Below are 21819 nucleotides of genomic sequence, written 5' to 3' on the forward strand. Positions count from 1 at the left end.
GACTGGCCCTCTGGCGTGCTTCCAGCGGCCTCTCTCTCCATGTGGCCTCTTATCATGGTTGTCCAGCCTATGCTTCTTCACAGCACGGTGGCTGTCTCCCCCAGAGACGGAAAACAGAAACTGCCAGGCCTTATAAGGGGTTGGCCCAGAAAGGCATAGGGGCACCTCTGCTGCCTTCTGTTTGTCTAAGGAAGTCACAGGTCACAAGGCAGGGAGGAGAGAAGGAGACTTCACCTCTTGGTAAAAGGAGAGGAAAAGTATCAGTATAAAAGGCACTGGGATGGGAGAAATCGTTGCAGTTATTGATGGAAATAATTGGCTGTACTCTTTCAAACATAAGCACCATTAAAAAGAATGAGAACAGAAAGGTTAGTTCAAAAGAAAATAAAAGAACTGAAGCATATGTAAATAACAACCTCATTCATTGTTTTAATAATTGTTTTTCTCTCTTCTGATCATCAGTCTGAGTTTGGTCTTGAGCCTTTTCACTTTTTTAAACCACAAAAACGATTGGGATAGCCTGGAATTAAGTTTCAAGAAAATTTCATATCTCATAGCTTAAGTATTGTAAAGAATGAGAGAAATATTCCGATGAATCGAAACAAAAAGAATCTTATAGCCTAAAAGTAAAGTTGTAAAGATGTTTTCAGGAATAAACATCTAGCCGGTCAGACTGGAAAAGATGTTAGTTTTTCCATTTGTAAAACTTCTCAAACCCAAGGCACAGAAAGGACTAGCTGCCATGCCAGCTGTTCAGATGTTCCCACCAATAGGAAATTAAATCAGAGGGTCTGGGATTTATACGTGAAGATGGCAGTTTTTCTTACCTAAATATAAAGCATTAGACAATGGACTAATAGCTGAGTAAACAGAAATAAGGAGACAGGTATACTTCTAACTTTTATTAAAATAAGTTAAAGAACACATTCAGGTTAAGTTATATATACAAATGTGAAGTCACCAAAGTATTTAATCCCACACTAAGGTTTTCTAAATATCTTAAGCTAAATTTTAAAAATGCTATGTATTTATATAGTTAACATAATAAAATAAAAAGGCTCTGCAGTGAATTGTTTCCAGCAGCATATCTGCCATTGTGCTAATCATCAAATGCTAATTAATATATAGCCACAATCCCATGTGATTTGAAATACATTATAAAATAATAAGAAGACACACAACGTCCTCAATGGACAATATTCAGAGATATGGTTAGTGACTAGTGTTCATAGCAGAAAATTTTTAACTTTATAAATACAAGTCATTTATATGCCTGTTAGGTAGGTAACCGATTCTCAGCTTGAGTAAGTTATAGGTTGTATGTGAGGTTTACTGAGCCTGAGTCCCTGCTGCTGAAATATAAAATGAGATATATTTGTAGAATTCCATTAAGTTGTCATTTACTGAAACTATTAAAAGTTTTACTGAGGTTAGAAATGTACTAAATATTCTTTGCCTTAATGGTTATCTTAAATTAACGTTTCACAGCACGTGTGTCATTTCCAAGCTAATCAGTTAGATTAAAACATCAGAAAGTGATTCCACATTATTCTGCATTTTAAAAGCACACCTGTTTTATTTAAATTAAAATCTAGTGACAATTAGCTTTAAAATCTTCTTTACTTTATAAAATTTAGCCTTCATTAGAGGGTTGTCTGCAAACTACTATTGACTTGATAGAACTAGCAGGGAGTAGTTTGCGTGTGTGTGTGTGTGTGTGTGTGTGTGAGAAAGAAATCAAGCAAGTGAGAGATGAGAGAGAGAAATAAAAAGAGATGTCTGAGCTCCTGGCTAGGTCATATACACCCATAATTTACCTTGGTATTGCTAATGAAAAACAATCTTTAGAAAGCATCTCCTAGTGGGAGATTTGTCCAGGACACCAAGCTGAAGGGGAGCCTTGGAGCATCTAGTTTACTCTCTTATCAGACAAGTGAGAAAGCAAAGGCACAGAAAACTTACCTGTCTACAGAGAGAGTCAAGCCAGGCCTAGAACTGGGTGTCCTAACTCCTAGATCACGTGATAGTGCTATTATCCTCTAAACTACCACTCTTAAAGGCTTTTAGCTGTCTACTAAGACAAGAATGAAGTTGCTGAGTTAGAGATTTTAATCTAAGACAAACACATACACATGTACCCAGGATATTACTTTAACCTGTGAGTGGCATTATATCTTTATGTCTTAACCATATGCATTAAAAATCTGTCTATTTGCAATTCATCTAATATCTTACACTGACTCCAGGGCCGGGGATTGAGCCTGCAACCGAGGTATGTGCCCTAGGCAGAAACTGAACCCGGGACCCTTTGGTCTGTAGGCCAACGCTCTAACCACTGAGCCAAACCGGCCAGAGCTCAAAAGTCTCTTGAATACAACTTTTTAATGCTCAGTCTAGTTAAAATAATCTTCAAAACGTCACCCCTAAAAGGGCTTTGTGTGGGGCAAGTAGGAACAATTAATACATTCAAATATCACCAGGACTGAAACAGAGACTAAAGAACGTCCAAGCAAACAGGCTTACAGGGCTGCTACAAGTCTAATGAAATGTCCTTTTCTCTGCTGTATTTCCTTCTTCCCCAAGCAGCATGAGCACTAAGAGGAAGTCTGCATTTTTAATTCTCTACTAAATATGCCCTGTGCTCTGCAATTAAAAAACAAAAAAAACCACAACAACTCAAAACTGCGTGGAGATTCCCAAGCACAGGTGCGGAAAGTCAAGAGAAACCAGGGCTCGCAGGGGTCATGCTGATGTGGAGAAAGGGGGCATTCAGGTGGTACCACTCACCAGTAGTATTGGTGCAGCGCCAAAAAAAGAGCTATGTAAATAAACGGGCGAGATGAGTCCCAGGTAAGCCAGAAACTGTGCAAGACTGTGAAGGAAAGGCATGGTTACAGAACCCAGTGGGCTTCTTCGAAGAGCCCAGGGCAAGACTATTTGCTGAGTATAACTTCTACCAAAGTCATGACAATCTGGGTACTAGACCCAGAAGTGCAACCATCTTTCATGTGGCCGGGAAGTGCAAGGGGATCTGTGCAGCAAAGAGGTGAGAAATATGCACTGGAAACAGAAAAAAAGCTGCAGTGTGAGATTTGTGCGCCTGGGTGATTCAGGCAGCAGCCGGCTACGTGACCTGGGTCACTCAGGGAAAGTCAGGCATGCAAGTGTCATCAGAAGAGTATCGTTCTTCCCGGTAATACGAATGCGTCAGAACATTTTCTAAGCATTACATGCTTTCTCCTCTCCAGTGATACATAAATGATGGATTTGTCTAAGGAAAACAAATTCAGAAATGCTTGTTTGAATTCTTAAATGTAAACAAGAATAAGGGAAGATGATGACCTCCCAACCTCTGCTCCAAACTCCATTGTTGTTTGAGGCACAATTACAAGCAAAATGGGTAATGGAGTCTTGCCTGTCCTGATTTCTGCGTGTGTAGCTTATATACACATAATGAGAGTTGGCGTGGCAGGAGTGGTTTGGCAATAAAGAGGCTTATGTGATAAAAGCACTATGAAAGCTAAAAAATCTTTTAGCAAAGTTGCCTTTTATTTCTCATTTTCTTTGCACCTGCGGTATCATCTTATTAAAAATTAAAAAAACATACAACTCTGAAGAGGCACACTCTTGATAATAAGATGAAAAGAAGTCCCTAGCAGCCTATGTTCACACTCAGAATGTTAAATGGCCAAATAAGCCCACTTAGAATATCCTTCCAGCGAACAAGGAACTATTGCTTAGATGCCATAATTCTTTAGTAAAGAGATGCTCCCTAATAACTGAATGAGATTCTCTGGAAGTTTATAAGCCAAGTTTATAAGTGCAATGAACTTTTAGAGGTGAATATAAGGTATTACTATGTTTTCTTAAAGACACTTTATGCTTAGTGTTCTGGTGCCAGATAAAAGGAATTTCTGAACCTAGGTTATTTGCAAAATGTTTGAGTGAGCATTCCAAACCTAAGAGCCAAAAAGAGTTGATGAGATAATTTTAATATTTATTGATATTTGGAGCATCACTCTTTTGTGTCTTTATGCCAGACAGGGATAGACAGTCCATGCTATGATTTACATGAGTTCCTTGTTAGCAAACCAAAAGTATTTTAAATATTCCATATCATTCTTAGATGTCCAGGATAACAGGAACCTACTATGATGCTTCACAATTTATTATTATAAATATGTATGTATATATATGTACATAAGTTTGTAGGTAGGCAGGTAGGTCTGTCAAGTTTACTTGGGAAAATATCCCAACGTAAACTGGGCTCACCTACTGAGGTGTTCTGTCTGTCTGCTTCTTTTTTTGGTAAGAGCCACAGAATGAAGGTAACTGAAAGATAATCTTCCTGCTCTCAGAAACATTTACAGATGCACAAGTTTAAGGTGGAACAAGTTCACAGAGGCTGTGGAAGCAAATGTTTGGGAGAGATTGCAGACAATAAATTATTCAGGAAGTACATGCAGGAAGACAGATTTAGGTACTGAGATGCAGCCAGGAGGAGAAAAGGCTGAGGAACCATGATGGACAGAGGACAGCATTAGAGTCGGCAGCCAGTTATCCCAGGGCATCACGAGGAGGGTAACTCCTCGCAGCTCATCCACTACTTGGTATGTATGACATTTTCTCCAGCTGGCTTTAAAAATAGAATCGTCAACGTCTCATGGGACAGGGAAAGTAGAGTCTGTCCTGGAATCAAGGAATAAACCTAGATGACATTTCAAGGTTCCCTTCCTACACCAATACAAAAACACAATAAAATACCAGCATTACGCAACAGGCCTGGTTACAATAAGAGTGAATTAAAAGGCAGAAACATCATGTCATTCCTCACACAAACAGCAGCGAGGCAAGCTATTTGATATTGCTCTAAGACAGTATGTGGTCAGTTGAAGCAAGATGATATATGTAAAATCTTTTTCATAAATCAAAGTATAAGCCCACAAATTCTCAATATAAATTGCCTCAAGAGGAGCTGCTCTGATGAAATTGAAAATATCTCCTCCATATGTGCACTTCAGACTTTATAACATTTAAAGAAAATGCTCTAAAAGATAAAGTCGGCATGTGAAAAGCACAGGCAGAGGAATCAGTAATGATCAGAGCAAAAACAATTCTAGAAGGCATCTTAATTTTCATATGGCTCATTTGCATTTGAAACACTGAGAGTTCCTATCTCTCTTGTACAAACATGTGTACATATTAAATTACTTTCCACTTGAAAGAACATTTCCTAAATGTTTGGGAGGTGATCAAATTTTAACTGGAGGACTTGTTTTCTTCCATCGGGTGTGGGGGAGATGTGGCTTCCTGGTATGAGAGGCAACAGTTGATTCTAATAGCAGAACAAGACAAAAATGAGAAAGTAAATTGAAAACAATTCCTATTTGTACAGTTTTTGAAAGGTGGCAAAAAAGGATACATATGGTACAAAGATGTCAAAAGACATGGATTTTAAAATTATGTAGAGCTGCCTTTCTAAAAATTGTGATATTCTGATACTTGAAAATTAGATTCTATTACTTATTCTAGGCTTCTCAACACACAAATTTCTAAGTATCTAGTCAGTGTTTAAAAGATGGATACCCACCAGCTATTAAACAATAATTCCAAGAGTCTACATTCTGCCCATCAAATTTTAAATTTTAGGATATTGGCAGGACAGCAAAGATTAAAAACCCTTTTCCTGTCAACTTGAAACAATATTTAGTCTTAAGGAATTTCTTGGTCATCCTTTCAGAGATCTAGAAGTTGGTATCCAGGTAGAAATCTGAACTCACAAAATGAAACCATACTGAACGAAAAGATCTTTCTGAATTTTTTTTTCTTTTGATAATCAGGTAAAATATCTAGGAAAGAGGTGTGTGCTCAAAAAGAAAACCAGGACTTGAAAGATATTCCTGTCTTTCTCTTGGCCTTGCTCGCCAAAGACTCCACTTGATGGAGAAAGATGTTTGGGCACTGTCTCATGGTGGGGGCTCCAGTGGGGCTACTACACAGAGGTGGACAAGATGCTGTTGACTAGGACAGAGAACATAAAATCTTTGTAACTGAGATTATCCAGGTGCATGCTGCTCTTTGTGTTTCTTTTTCTTCTGTTATCCTGGGTCTCTGGGAAGGTCTTCTGCAAAGTCCCTGATCTTTATCAGTGGGCTACAGGGTATTAAGGAACGGGGAGCACAGCTGTGAACTGGAGATTTAAAGGGAGAGCACATCCCCACCCTATTTGAGGACAGTGTGGCAGAACTTGAGTTGGGGACCACAAGGCAGGATGGAGCAGTGCTACTGTACACCCTCCCAGGCCACAGGTGAGGAATCTAGAGAGATGTTTTTAAGGGGATAATGTTTTTACACACAAGTCACATGGTATTTCAGATTGCTGCCTCAGACTTATTTGAACGAACCCTTACCTTTTGGTTAAGTAAACTGTATTGAACTTAACTTGCAAACACGTAACTTTAACAGTAAAAGGTAAAATGGTCTATGTAATACAGATTTGGAGAACTAGAGGTTTTAGAAACACAGAAGTCATCTTAACATTTCTTCTTATTATTAGTTTAATCTTTCTCTTCCAAGAAACTTCTATTTTAATTATCAAACAGGTGGAAAAAAAAGACTGCTTGCTTTCTTTATGGTGACATGCTAATGAGAAGATAAATGACCAAAAAGTAGATCAAAGGTGGAAGATTAAGCAAATGCAAATGAAATGATTGTCAGTCTCTGGTAAATTAAAAATTACCATCTTGGCTTATTAATAAGCAGTGGTCATCTATTTAGTTATTTGGATCATAGTTATTAAGTACCGTCTATGTGACAGATAGTTATAGATGTTGGGGATGCAAGATGAGGGGGAAAACAAACCCCAAACAAACTTACTTCCATGAACTTTATGTTTTAACTTCAAAGTTCCTGAAAGCAAGTAAAAAGTAGTCACCTAATAAACTGCAGAATCAACGTTTGTCATCCTATTTACCATGTTCTTCTGCAATACTGGCACATCTGAGGATAAGGTTCGGTCACCATATATCTGAGTTTCATTCCCATGCACCTGGCCAGAGTTGTCCTTTCTTCAAGAAAAAAGCTAGGAAAGGCAGACTTAGGTGCCTGCCCTGGGTGAAAAGACAGGAGAGTCAAGTGTCCTTTACTGCACGTCTGGGGGCTACCGAAAGGTACTGGGATTCCTCTGTGCCACTGGTTTAAACTCAGTCCTGCTATAATCAGGGTTTTATTGTATAAAACTGCTGTATTTTGGGTACATGCTCTGGCGGGAGGGATATCCAATCAGTGTAACAAAAGAATTGTGCAATAATTTGATGTAAGTGTATTTGGAATAAGACTTTGTAACAATCTGGATATTTTCATAGCTTTATGATTTTATTACATCAACGAGTACTTATTAGGTAAACAAATACAACTAAACCAGTGCAAAGATAAGGTCTTGGTGTCCACCTAGTCTCACTTTGAAAGGTAGAAAAAGGAAAAAATGTCATTTTTATAGCACTTTAACTTTTGAATGGAGGTACCTGCTGCCGTCTTCTGTTTCTTCCCTCGTTACGTGCTTTTCTTTTAATTTGGTCCTCTCGAGAGGAATCAAAGTAGGGGCTCTCCAGGAGTTGGGCACAAGTTAATCTGTCATCTGGATTCATCTTCAGACACTCCTTTGGATGGAAAGCAGAGAAGATAGTAAAAGAGGGGCCTACGTTGTTACCGTGTCCCAAACCTCTGAGCAGTAACTGGGGAGAGCGGCTGTGAGTTTAGAAAAGCAGGTCTGTGTATTATCCAGTACTTACAGCTTGTTAGTAACTGTAGTCGTCTCTGTTCCTCCACAATTTCACTCTAGTGCCCCTGCTGGTCACACCTATGGCCTTGACTTCCCCGCCCCTAAACCTCCCTCCACATTCTGCGCTCTCCTCTAACTGGTGTTCGATACTGTCCGCCATGTCCTCCTCCTTGAAACTCTCCTTTTGGCTTCTCTGTGTCTTGCTTTTGTTCCTCCTACATCCTGGCCACTCCTTTTCAAACCAACCTTTTCTCACTTACAGTCTCCTCCACAATGGCTGCATGAAGTTCCTCAAGGCTCAGTCCCAGGTTCCCCTTTCTTCTCATTTGTTCTAAGTTTCTAGCTAATCTCACTGATGCTCGACGGCTTCAACAGTCAAGGTTTACCAGAGATTTCCACATGTATGCTTCTGGTCGAGACCTCCCCTTAGAAATCCAGACCCGCAAGGGTAATGGCCTACTTAATATCTCTGCTTTGTCTCAAGGGTACTGTTATGGGTTGAAATGTATCCCCCCCAAATATCTGTTAAAGTCCTAACTCTCAGTACCTCATAATGTGACCTTATTTGGAAATAGGGTCTTTACAGATGTAATTAGATAAGATGAGGTCACACTGAAGTAGTGTGGGATCTACTCCAATATGATTGGTGTCTTTAAAAGAAGAGGGAAGACACTGCAAAGTCAGACACACACAGCATACATCATGTGAAGACAAGCAGAGCCTGGATTCTTCTATCTGAAGCCTAAGAATGCCTGGGAATACTAGAAGCTGGAGAGGCCAGGAAGGCCCCTCCCCTAGCAGCTTTAGAGAGAGCATGGCCCTGCCAACACCTTGATTTTAGACTTCTGGTCTCTACAATTGTGAGAATAAATTTCTATTGTTTTTGGCCATCCAGTTTCTGGTATTTTGCTATGATAGCCCTAGGAAACTGATATAGGCACCTTCTCTTTGCCCAGTTCCTCTACTTTACTCCCCATGTCTAAATGATCCTCAAGTCCTATCAGCTTTATTTCCAATTATATCTTCATTCACTTCCTTGTATAGACTTTCAGTCTACTGAAATCTCGTCTCTCACTAAAGACCTATGAGGTTTTTTTAAAGAGCATTTTTAGATTCTAAGAAGAGACTGTTAAAGCTCAGCTGTTCCATGGGGCCTGAGCTGGAACAGTATCCTGCTTGATTAGTTTTAGATGCACTGAGATTAACTGGATGGAGTTGAGGATTCTGAGTTCTTAGCTGCCTGATTAATATCTTTCTGTACACCAGGAGGTGCTCCCTGATCAAAATGCTCCTAATCTGGGACAGGTTTTAGAGATAAAGGACAAGAAATTGGATCTGCAAAGGCCAAGTCGGGATCCTTTTCCTGAGACTGCAAATTTCACAAAAAGCCCTTCAACAAAATTTCCAAGAGCCTACAGTCTTCTTCTTGATGACCAGATAAAACTGATATAGTGATAGATGGAGACATGAGTAATAAAAAAGTATTATACCCATTGTCTCATTTTAAACCTAATGAAAGACCTGCCACATACTGGCCACTGCATTGCCACCGCTGCCCGTGGCACTGACCTTGGCTGGCACTTCACCCACTTGAGCAGCTTCCTGCCTAGATTATGACCTAATCCATGGGATAACTACCTGTTAAAGTAGCTGGTACTTATTTGTTGTTACAGATGTCTCAATTGCAATTAATGAAAGAAAGCTCACCTTCAACTAACATGGGGGCAGGAGTATACACATAGGGTGTGGCCCACCAAACAGCACAATCTTTGATGCACTTACGAGAGTTCTTCGGTCTCAGGTCAAACATTATGGGTCTAAATCAAACAGCTGAGTGACAAAAGTACCTTCATTTAGAATCTGGGGCTGGCCAACAGGGCACTCCACCTTTGGAGATGAAGATAGGGAGTTTGTTCCATACGGTTTGTTCCAGGGTTTGTGCCCTGGAAGTTTTCTCTCTGAGTTGGAGGAGAAACCACAGGAAGGCCCGGCCTCAACATGAGAATGGATTGGGTTTGCAATGCTTGACACTCCCCAACCCAGCCACGCTGGGTTTTGTTAAATTGTAAGTGGGTCACACGACTTGTCCAGAAAAAGGTCAGAAAGTTGGGCTTCCAGGGCAGGGACTGCAAAGTGCTGGGTTAAGGCAGGTCACAGCAGTGAGACAGGCAGAAGGCAGCTGAGGTCCAGTGGAGCAGGGGTAAGGGCAGCCTGAGAGTGGAGAGGTGTCAGACTCTGAATCTCAGGACTCAGGCTGAAGGAATCCAGCACCCTGGATAGCACCTCCACAGTGACCTGCACTGGCACAAAGGCTGGTCTGCGGAGTTGACTCTAGGTCATCCAGATGGCTCTACCTTCTAAATCATGAGTTTCAAACTGGGCTGCTTATCAAAATCACACAGGGGGATGTTTAATGATATAAATTCTAAGGTCCTATTTATAGAGATTCTGCTTCTGTAATCTGAGGTTAGATACTGGAATGTGTGTTTTTAAAAAGCTCCCAGGTCATTCTGATGAGTAGTATGGAAACCACTGCTATAAATAGAACTTAATTGATTGTTAAAGATAGATACTCTTCCTGGTAGCTCCATCCCTGTCCCCTAAGGGCTCTTAGTGTCCATTCTGATGGAAGAGTCCCATCTAGCATGGCCTCGGAGGGTCAAGAATGAATAGCAGACTGGTCATAGGTGAGTTTCTTAGACTTTTTATTAGAATTTGTCCTTTTAGGCCTGGTGCAGAGGCTATACATGGTATCTATATAGCTCTGACTTTGCCTGGTCTTCTACTGATTTTTAAAAAATAACTAAAAATGTTATTTAACCCAGTATATTTAACATGTTATCAGTTCAACATATAATTAACATGGTGAAATATTAACAATTAATATTTTAAATTATTAATGCAATATTTTATACTCTTTTTTAATAGTAATTTTCCTAGAAATCTAGCACATCTCAATTCAAACAGGCCATTTCAAGTGCTCACTAGTAACGTGTAGTGGCTACCATATTGGACAGTGGAGTTCTAGACCTTCAGACTTAAGCAGCACATTCACCCTCATAAACTTCCAAAGTCTGAGTATAGCAACTTAATATTCAAATTTCTAATGAATGTGAAAGAAGTAATGGTGTTCGTCACAGCAAACTCTAATGATACTCTTTTATCCCCTACTAATTAAAAAGTTATTTTTTTAATCCTTTTATTGACTTTAGAGAGAGAGAAACATTGACGAGAGAGAAGCATCAATCGATTGCCTGTACGGGCTCCACAACCTAGGTCTGTGCCCTGACTGGGAATCAAACTAGCAATATTTTGGTGTAGAGGACAACCAACTGAGCAACCTCGCCAGGGCCGTCTCCTACTAATTTCAATAAATACGTTAGAAGGAGTACTGCCTATACCATGATTGTTCCTTTAACTATAATGACTTTACAGTTCCTTATCATTTTCAATGACTACATCTTACTTTGGCATTATTTGCACTACTGTTCACTCCTCCCAGAGTTACCAGCTTCAATCATTACAATTTTCAGTCAATAACAGTTATAATTGATTCTTAAGTACCTTCATGAAATTCAAAGCCATGGGATGAGCATCTGAGAATTTTTCTTCAAGAGTTTCCTAGAACACAAAGTAAAGACTTTCAACATTACATAATAACAAAGTAATGTATATCTTGAATATGTTAGTAATAAGGGCACTTTGAAGAAAGACCTACTAGTAGGTTAGATAATTTCTTTTAAAGATTTTAAAAATTATTATTTTACATAATTTTACAATATAGTGAAAGATTTGAAAGAAAAAAACTGGAGTTATTTTCTTAATTTCTCAATGTCTTGCAATTGATGTTTGGTAAATATGAGCTCCAAATGTCCCCTTCTGAAATACTACAACAGTCCTATAATATCTGTGCCTGATCTACTTATAGGAATACTTTGAGAACTAATGAAAATTACACTGAATGACACGTGTAAGAGCAACACAGAAAGCAAAAGAATATGAACAAGAAACTCAGGACAGTGAGGAGGGAGGACAGGACTGAGGGGGAGTCTGCGGGGAAAGGAAGCTTCAAAGAGAATGGTAATAGTCTTCTTTAGGCAGCAGGCACATGTGAATTTGTTGTTTTAGTCTTTAAATTATATATTCTTTTGTAATTCAACCCCTAGCCTTGTAATTCAACTTTTAAACTTTTCTTATATCTACTGAAATTCAGTATACAAATCAAGGTATTATATGAAATAAATTTAAAACAAAGAGGGTGTCTAGAGATCGTTGGGACCTCCTGAACCTTGGATTGTTCACCTGTGCCATAAATCATGATCTGGCTGTACAGACTTCCCCCTCCCCGCACCTCTCTGGCTCCAACACAGCTTGTTTGTGGACACACGCTTATGGACGGTCCTTTCATTCTACAGGCAGAATCTAGACCATATGGAGTTTTAAAGATCACAGCCCAAATCAGGAAACACAAACAGGAAGTCAATGTCTACAGAATGCAGGAGGGTCAAGTGGTAACTGACACATTCCCAGAGAGAGGCAAAGCCCACAGAGAGTGTGGAGGTAAGCATTGTGCTTTGTAGTTTTGACTTGGATACGATGAGGATCATTTTGTAGAATGATCTTCCATGTGAAAATATACATTGTGAAAAAGTGGTTTTTATTGATTTGAGCCTTGTTTCATTGCTGAAAAACATAGGGAATGCATTTTTTCAAATTAAAGAAGTACTACAGTAAGTACTCTTTATGAGATAATAATCATTTCAGGAAAAAGTACCTGAGTGTTTTGACTAAAAGGATCAGGTATTTGTATAAGGAACTAAATAGACCTTCACTTCAAATTTAACATTAAATTAATCTTTGGATAGGGCAAGTAAACTTTGTAAGCATTCTCCTGATTCATTTTATACAGTTTCTTTGATCTGTGTTAGTGTGGCATAAGGAAAACAGGAGCTAAAAGTGCAAATGTAAAAAAACACACAACAAAAACCAACTACCCCTTTAAAGAAAGTAGCAACACAAATAATAAAACACCCAAAATCAAGCAGTTACCATGTCTTCTGGTTCAGGAATACTGATGCCATGGAAAAACTGGTTACTTTTAAAGATGAACTGATGTCTTGGGATTAGTTTTCCTGTAAAATAAAAAGCATGTAATTAATGCTAAGTTTATAAAAGTAATATAGTGTTTAAATGGTTAACTTCTGAGGTCCAGATGTGAAAGAAATCCTGATCCTGACTGTGACCTCTAGATTTGGAAGGACTACGTCACTGCAAAAGCATGCCTTCTCAGGTAAGGTCAATTCTCCCACACAACTCTCTGTGCCACATGTAGCTTGGTCTGCCATTCAGCCTCCACCAAAAGAGGAGGTAAGACATGGTGTGGAGGACTTTACACACATCATCTCATTTAATCTCATAACAATCTTACAATGGCTATTTTTAATCTCCATTGCATCAATGAGCATAAGGCTCAGAGTTTAATAACCTGTCTAAAGTCACATGGTTATTTAGTGACAGACTCAGGATTCAAACCCAGGTCTGTCCAATTCCTGCCTAATGTAAATTTCCATGATCCTTTCAGGAAATCAAACAATATACACTTAAGGTGTGTCCTGTCGTGATACTCTACCCCATATTTTTCATGCTGCAGAACTGTCCAGAAGGATGTGTAGGAACCAGACCAGACAGCAGTAATTCCCTTGCCCAGCACCCATGCTGCCAGGAGAGCATAAACTATATACCATCTGGTCCTTTATAGAAAAAGCGCTGCTCCCTTCTCTAGAGTAACAGAGAAACCCTCCTCTTACAGCAGATAGAAACTGCATGTGACCCAATACCTCGTAAGAATAAGGTCTATAGCCCAGCCAGGTGTGGCTCAGCAGTTGAGCATCAACCTAGGATCCAGGTGATCGGGGTTCGATTCCTGGTCAGGGCACATGCCCGGGTTGTGGGCTCGATCAATGACTCTCTCATCATTGTTCTTTCTCTCTCTCTCTCTCCCTCTCCTTTCCTCTCTCTGAAATCAATAAAGATATATTAAAAAAAAAAAAAATAATAATGTCTATAGCTGCCTCACATTCTGGGTCCTACCTCAGCCCAAAAGAAAAAGGAAATGTGTACTTTATTCCATGGCTAAGTGGCTTGACTTGGAAAAGATCTGAAAACCCCTTAGTGAGGAGTAACGGCTCTACATACTGAGGAAAGGGTTGGGTTCTGGCTACAACCCAGAACAACCACCCTGAGCAGCACCTTGGAGAGGCAAGAAAGCTCCTCCTGTTGGCCATTACAGTGACATGCTACTACTATAACAACTTAGCAGCTCTGTGAGCCATAAGATGCAGCTCCTACCCAGTGTTCTGATTATCAGATAAAGTTGATCCACATCTGATTTTCCAGGCCAGAGTGGCTGGCCTGTCAGGAGCTCTGCAAAAACACAACCAGTAGCCCAAACGTCGACTGAAGAGCCATACTGAGTGTCTCCCACAAGAAGCTCAGGAGCTCGGTACCATCTGGTAGCGACATAATCAGTGTAGGCATCTCCTGGAACTGCAAACGCATGGATCAGGTGAGGTGGGTCAAGTTTTCTCAACATGTGAACTACCCCCAAGAGCAGGTCAGGCCTTGAGGTTAATCTTCAAAAACTCTCAAAGGCCACATGCTCCTAACAGTTCATGCAGAGAGGCTGATAGAGGAAATGGTTACACTGTGCATTCTACTTCCAAAGGTGCTTTAGCAGTTAACATCTATATGATCCCAAACAGAGGGTGGTGGGATTGGGAATTTCTAGTGTAACTTCGTCTAAACCAACTTCCAATGCACTGTCAAGTCACCTATGCCCTGGTCCTATCAGGATACGATTATGTACACACCACCCTGAGATGTGCATGTTGCCAGCCTGGTGCACTGTTCTAGATCTGGGGAGAAACACTGATTTGTCCCCCTTCCCTTTGGTGCCTCCTTGTCTGAGATGATTTCCTTTTTCTTAGCACTGTCTCTGAATTCTCTCTTTAACTGTCAGTTTACTCTCTAGTCTCACCAGCTCTGTGAAGTTCTTTTCCAGCCACTCCAGCCCACGTTACCATCTCCCTCTGGGGAACCGTCTGCACCTACACTTTTGTACTTCATTCCCAATCACCCTACGTTATTCTTGTTTCTTTTACTTCAGATTATAAGAGCACAGAGAGCAGAAATGTGTCTCATATCTTTTCCTTGCCTATGGGGCAAAGCATATAAATGTGACAACCAATAAATTCTAGTTGCATGGAGTGGAGTTGAGTGCAAATTGATGTAGCAACTAAAGGTGAAAGTGAGATTCTCCTCTCTGAATAGTTACACTATAACATTTCACATACATTCAATATCTAAAGTAAGGTTTTCAACTACGTTGTTTCACAATCATCTGAATGGGGTAGGTTAGTAAAAAGTGGCTACTTACTCAGAATTCGTGCAAAGCCAAAGTCACAGATCTTGATTACTCCTTGCTTAGTTATCAGAATATTTTCAGGTTTTACATCTCTGTGAATACACTGTAAGGAAATATTTGATTATTTCTTTAAGCCATCGAAATGACAAAGCATAAAAAACATTAACTATTACTTTAAATAAATAGCCTGTGAGATAAAAACAAATTTGGTTTTCCTTCATTTTTCTAAAATAACTTAAATTGGCAATTTTTCACTTATCACACCAGAAGAAAAAAATCAAAATGTTGTTACATCAGTGAAGAAATAATTGTTGGATATGAAAACTGATTTTGGGTGAGGGGAGAAGGTAATATAATACAATGATTTCTTCCAGCTTTTAATGGGTTCTATTTTAATTGTAAGAAAATAGATGACATTGTAAAAGAAACTGTAAAACCCCAGATGAGATTAGACAAAATGTACCTATAATAAGAACTACTGCCACCCAAGAATTCCATTCAGGTTGAGTAAGTATCGCAGATTTGAGAAACTGGAAAAACATTTGAATGAGAAGCAAAACTCACTTGTAATTGGAATGATATTATCCTCTAAACCAGAAGTTGTGGAAAAAAGCTCTATTGATAATTATGCCAGGACAACAGGCACAAACCACAGCTGTCCTGGATAAGCTGGGGTGCATGGTCCCCCACTTAGCAAGAGCTACCAAAGCAGCTGGCCTGCAGGGATGAGTTTCACTTCCACCTCCTCAACAGTGAGCCAACCTGCACCGACGGGCAGCTCTCCTGAGGACCACACCAAGCTGCTGGAGTCCCTTCCGGGAGAGGAGGACTCTGCTGTGAGGCACTGTCACCTCAGAGAAGCTCCCCTTGGTCTTCTATACGTGGAGACTTACGGTGCTGCATCGTCATAATGATGCTGAATGGAGCAGGTGCCCCTTGCTGGCAGAGAGGGCTAAGCTGGGCATGGATGCAGGCCGGCCGGGTGCGCCTCCCTCACCACTCATCTAGAAGAGGCTGTTCTGTGTGCGGAGGCCCCGGGGGAAACACCTCAGGCCCTGTTCTTCAGGACTTTGGCTTTCTAGTTCATTCTCCTTCCAAACCACCAAATAGATAAAATGACGGTGCTCTTGTTCTGTAACTCAGCCCCCATACAGAGCTTTGTACTTTTCAAAGCACCTTCACATGAACTAGCTCATCTTTGAAACAACACTGTTGTTGCAAGTGACCACTGACAGTCTCCAGATTAAGCATCAGAGTCATCAGCTCCTCTGCCTCACTTCTCTGCTGTGCTTTCAGTCCCTTTAAGTACTGCTGTCAAACTGACAATTCTGAAATAATTTCTCTTTGCTTCCATAACAGCTATCTAGGAAGAAAACATGTTGAATCCTTATTTTCAGTCACAAAAATGGCACTGGTAATAGAAGCTTGTTTCAAGTTATCTCAATTTAGTCACTGTTAACTGTTGTTGTTTTTTAATTTATTGTTGAAACTATCACTGCTAACTGTTAAACCTTTTCAGGCCTCTTAAAAGTCCTATAAATCCACTTAACTTTGATATCCTACCTTCTAGGCAACCCATTTATGAAACCGGGATTAACATTTAAGGGTTCCATAATAGTATTCTTGTCTAAAAATGAACCTGGAAATGATCAAGCCTATAGATATAAAGACCTATTTGCAGGAAATATAGGTGAGAGAACAAGTTCAATTACAAATAGGATGCAATTGGCCAGAATGATTTCAGTAACACAGCAGTATGCAAAGGGTGGTTCTTGGACCAGCAGCTTCTGAATCAACAAGGAAAATGCTTGGAAATGCAAATTCTTGTGTCCTACCCCAGACCTATGGAATTATACACTCTGGGGGTGGGCCCAGAAAACTGTCTTAACAAAACCTCTGGGCATTGTGATGCATGCTCAAGTTTGAGAACTAGGACTCTAAAAAAATTAAAGATGGAAAAATTTCTTTAAAAGGTAGGGGATAAAAGACTTAAGAGATATAAAAACAGCCCAGCCGGTGTGGCTAAGTGGTTGAGCATCGGCCCATGAATCAGGAGCTCATGGGTTTGACGGTTTCGGGCTCAACCCCCAGTAGGGGGCGTTCTGGAGGCAGCTGATCAATGACTCCTATAATTGATGTTTCTTTCTCTCTCCCTCGCCCTCTTTCTGAAATCAATAAAGTAACAAAACATATTTAAAAAATAAAAAGACAACCAAGTGCCATGGTGGATTACACTACTGAAAACTTATTTTAATCCAATTTAAAAATAATCATAGGAATCAGTACTGAGGCAAAAAGAAACATTAGATTTATATAAACTTTTAATTCATAAGGAATTAGAAATTTGGTTTTTATAGAAATTGGAAAGGGCACTGTTTTTCCTCATGTCGGAAACTTTCTTCTGTTTTGCTCTCTGGTTCTTACTTTCTCTCTATTTTCAGCTCTTCAAAGACACCCCTGAGCTACTTATAAGAGTCATCATGAAGAATTAACAAATGCACTAGAAAATGTCACTTACGTTATGCTGATGACAGAAATTAAGAGCTTGAAGTGTTTGCCATAATACACTTTTGATCATTCCATCAGCAACTCTAGGAAAAAGTTAAGAAGGAAATTAAAAAACACCTAGGGTGGTGTTACAGGAGCTGGAGGGAGAAAAGAAGTGGAGTGAGTGGGGCTTGTGATGGTCAACAAGCACGGTGCAAAGGGTGCCTTGGAAGTGTTTTCACATTATGATTGGCCTTACATTTCTTCTTTTGTGTATTTCCTGTTCACTGCCTTTACCACCTTTTTGGTTTACTCCCTTCTAAACTGATTAATGACTCAATGTCTCTCTCAGTCTGCGTATAAGCTGCAACTATTTTTCTCAGTGTGGTGTTTCTCAACCCTATTCATGAGATGGGACTGCGCTTGCACATTACAAAAAATCTGAACGAGATACCTTTAACCAAATGTCTGTTTTCTTAATTAAAAATTTAAAATTATCTAATATTACAAACACACCCATCACTCAGATTTACTATTTTATTGTATCTGGATATTTACATATGTTTAGATCACTTTTCAAAATTGAACTAATCATGCAGGTGTAGCTGGCCTTCCAGAATTGGGGGTATGGACTGTACATGACCCTGGCGGGGTACCAGCAACAAGACGTCACCGTGTGGGGCTGGGGCAAATACCGAAAAACAGCAAAGAGCATATGGGAGTATTTTCCTTAGAGCAGTTTCCTGATCTCGGGTCCCAATTATGGTGACGTGCCCTTGACATCAGTGGTCTGCCGGCAGCTCCTCTAATTATTAGTACTGTGAAAGCACCTAATTCTCAGTAGCAGATCCCTTCCCACTTGAAATTTCTCGAGTGGTTTCTGTCTCCTGTCCTGAATTCTGGTACAGCTCTATCCTCTCCGTTTGCCTAGAGCCAAACCCGAGACAGTGCTGCTTAAAATTTTCAAATAAGAGTCAGAAAGAATAGTATAGCTATTTTGAGCACTATGAGAGAGTTCCAACCCCAGCTGTGCTGTCTCCTAGTTGTATAACCTCGGGCAAGTCATACGTGCCTTCGGTCTTCCTCATGTGTGAAAATGGAGTAACATCCTATAGGTTTATTGAGAAGTCTATCCCTAAGAGCCTGGGTTTAACATCTATATAGGTTGAGGAGATGAGGGTCTGAGATCAGATGAGGCCAACAGGTGGGAATGAGACCACGTACAAAGACAAAAAGAACCCCCTCCCCCAACAGCAAGAGGCCCTGAGGTGAGAAAGAATGGGAGCATGGGAAAGCAATGAGGCGGCCAATGTGGCGAAAGCATGAGTGAACTGGTGAGGCTGCCAGGGCCAAACCACGAGGGCCTTATGAATCTTGGTGAGGACTTTGCATTTTATTCTAAGTTTAAAGGAAAGTCATTGACAGGGCTCAAGAAGGCAAGTGACGTAATAAGGAGAATGGATTTCTGGGGGCAAAATTAGGAGGCTAATAATCTAGGTGGAATTTCGTGATTTACAGTAGGGTGATGGTGGAGGAGGGAATGGAAATGGATTTCATCCTTGGGAGAGAATGGCAAGAGTAGCACATGGCCCCATTCATGTGGCAGTAGAATGCTGGGTGGGACCTAAGTACTACATGTACAGGAGATGAAATACTCGAATCGGGAAACAAGGTAGGGGGAGGGTTCAGAAAGGGGCAGAACCCTGGTTACTAGTGTTAATACACAGAATTAGGCATGAAGTAATGTCAGAGCTATGGCTGTGAAAGAGGGGTGTTTACCAGCGTCTTAAAGGAAGTGTCATGGCTCTGTGAAAAACAGAATCCTTAGCTTCTGAGGAATCTTTAGTTTCCAAGAGGGCAAAACAACATACAAAATAACAACTACAAACGAATACCACCGATCTTACAAAGAGAAGAGAGTTATCAAAGGGAATACAGACTCATACAGTGCTCATTCCAGAAAGACAGAGCATTGCAACAGTATTTAGCCACCGGCAGCATTTTTTCAAAGCATTTGGAGTGGAATAAAACCTTCTGTACAAATCAAATGATACTTAATGTTTAAATATCATATTCTGAGTGAGTGTAAAAACAAATACAGAATGTAATAGTGAAGGCCTGAAAACAAAGACTAGACATCCTAGTTAGGGACTGAAGGGGTTGATAAGGGTGATGTGACCAGGGAATTCAGGCTGGATTGCTCAGGGACTGCTGCTCTCTTAGCTACTCAGGGAACCCTGATGCTGACATCAGAGCTCATTATCTTTTAGTTTGTTATGTACCTTAATATGGAAAATTTGACTTCATGATCAGTACCCAAGACAAACTGAGTCCTTCTCAGTAAACCTTTGTTATCCTAGAATAAAATCCAACCTTTACTACGGCCTACCAGCTTCATGATTTCTCTCCCCACCTTCCTCTCCTACCTTACTCTCACGGACACTCGAGTTCAGCCCGTTAGTTTCAGCTGTTCTCGAACATGCCATGCTGCCTACACCTCCAAATCCTTGTATTTATTGTTCCTTCTACTCCCCTCCCTGGGTATTCTCTAATTCCTCAGTGTGCTTTATTTTTCTTCAAAGACATGTAATTCTGCAAGGCCTTGATCTTGTCCATTAATGAGGCTCTGGGGCCTAGAACAGTAATAGGTGCTCAATGAACCTTGTTTCTCTAGCACTCCCAGAAATTTTATAAACGAACACCCGGCAATAAATCCCTTTTTGCTTAAACTAGCTAGAGTGAATTCAGTTGATGAATTCTGAAAGGTTCAGAATATGATACCTGAGTGGATACGGGAAACAAACTCAAGGCCTTGGAACCTAGGACTGGCTATATGAATTAGTTGGTTCTGAAGGCAGAAGACTCTAATTACCATTAGAGGCTGGAACACTAATGAATGGGCTCCCAGTGATAAAACAAGTGTTTAAATAATCCCTGTGGTCATCTAGAATGAAATGCCTGTTCAAGGCAAGGCTTTGCTGGACTGAGTGTGATAGAACATAAGACATATGGGAAAGAAATAAAAGTGGGGTGGGCTGGCTGTTTCTCACCTCCCTAGAAAAAGAAACAAGGGACAGGTTTAGGGCTTTAATAGTGTGGTTTAAGGCATAGTTAGGAAACCAAGAGTTCCAGTGATTGCTCTAAAAGAGCTCCTCATTTCTCGTATCTGTAGGACTCAGTCCATGGACCCACTGGGCCTACCATGAGATGACTGAAAACTCAGACGCTGAGAATAGTCTTGCAGGATGCTAGATGACAACACAGATCGAATTTATGCAATTTAATTAATTTCTCAGTTAATTAACTGAGAAAAAGATATCCTTCAAAAATGGAAATGTGACACTTGGGAGTATTCATACAACTGAGAACTCGCAGCAAACACTCCTTCTCACTAGCAGCAGTGTGAAGAGGCTGATTTTGCCTTGCTGAGGACGCCTTAATAATCTCACTTGAATTAGCTGCACTGCATGGAGATGCCAAGTCTTCTCCAGGCTCCTCTCCCACCACCCCTCAATGACACTTTGTAACCTCATTTTTTTCATATACTCTTTCATGAATAATTTCCCTAGGAACATTAACTATTCTTTATAGCTTGCTCTTAAAGGGCTGGATGCCTAGTGTTCCACTGTATGGAGACAGCAAATGCATTTAACAAACCTTTACTGTTTTAAATTAGGTAAGTTCCAATATTTTCTGTTGTAAATAATGACATGTTGAACATTCTTATGCAAAAATTTTTGCACCTGATTGCTTTCTTAAATGGAATTTCTTGGTCAAAGGATGAGAACAGTTTAAGTGATTTTCATACATACTGCTGAACTGCCCCAAAACACACACTCTCTCCAGCTGTGAATGCCAGTGCCTGATTTCCTGACTTTAACAATACTGGGTACGTTGAGTTTTGAAAAAACTTTTGCCAATTTGATAGGTGAGAAATGGTACCTTATTTTAAAAATTTAAATTTCTTTGATTAATAGGTAGGATAAACATGTTTTCCTAGGCGTACAGCTTACTTTCCCTTCTTTTCATGCCCACAGGATGTAAGTTCCATAAGGCTGACAACTTTTCTGTGTGTGTTCTGCTCACTGCTGGATCCTTGGCACCTAGCCTGGCACAACAGCAGGATTCA

At 40.2% G+C, this 21819-nt stretch overlaps 1 protein-coding gene across 3 annotated transcripts in view; it reads right to left on the minus strand.

The window, feature by feature from the left end:
• Positions 1-887: 887 nt before the first annotated feature.
• CDKL4 (cyclin dependent kinase like 4) overlaps positions 888-21819 on the minus strand; it is a 31270-nt gene continuing 10338 nt past the window's right edge. For 2 of the 3 annotated variants that reach the window (XM_087823497.1, XM_087823498.1), the window contains exons 4-10: positions 17722-17794; positions 15216-15306; positions 14129-14326; positions 12830-12912; positions 11345-11401; positions 7524-7658; positions 888-5335 (exon numbers count right to left, since the gene is read on the minus strand). In XM_087823497.1, the coding sequence (XP_087679623.1) occupies positions 5234-5335; positions 7524-7658; positions 11345-11401; positions 12830-12912; positions 14129-14326; positions 15216-15306; positions 17722-17794 (739 nt within the window). In that variant the 3' untranslated portion in view covers positions 888-5233. The remainder of the gene's footprint in view (positions 5336-7523; positions 7659-11344; positions 11402-12829; positions 12913-14128; positions 14327-15215; positions 15307-17721; positions 17795-21819) is intronic. The other variant, XM_087823499.1, reaches the window with a different exon arrangement.

Source organism: Miniopterus natalensis, chromosome 13 (genome assembly GCF_054644295.1).
Source record: "Miniopterus natalensis isolate mMinNat1 chromosome 13, mMinNat1.hap1, whole genome shotgun sequence".
NCBI lineage: Eukaryota > Metazoa > Chordata > Mammalia > Chiroptera > Miniopteridae > Miniopterus > Miniopterus natalensis.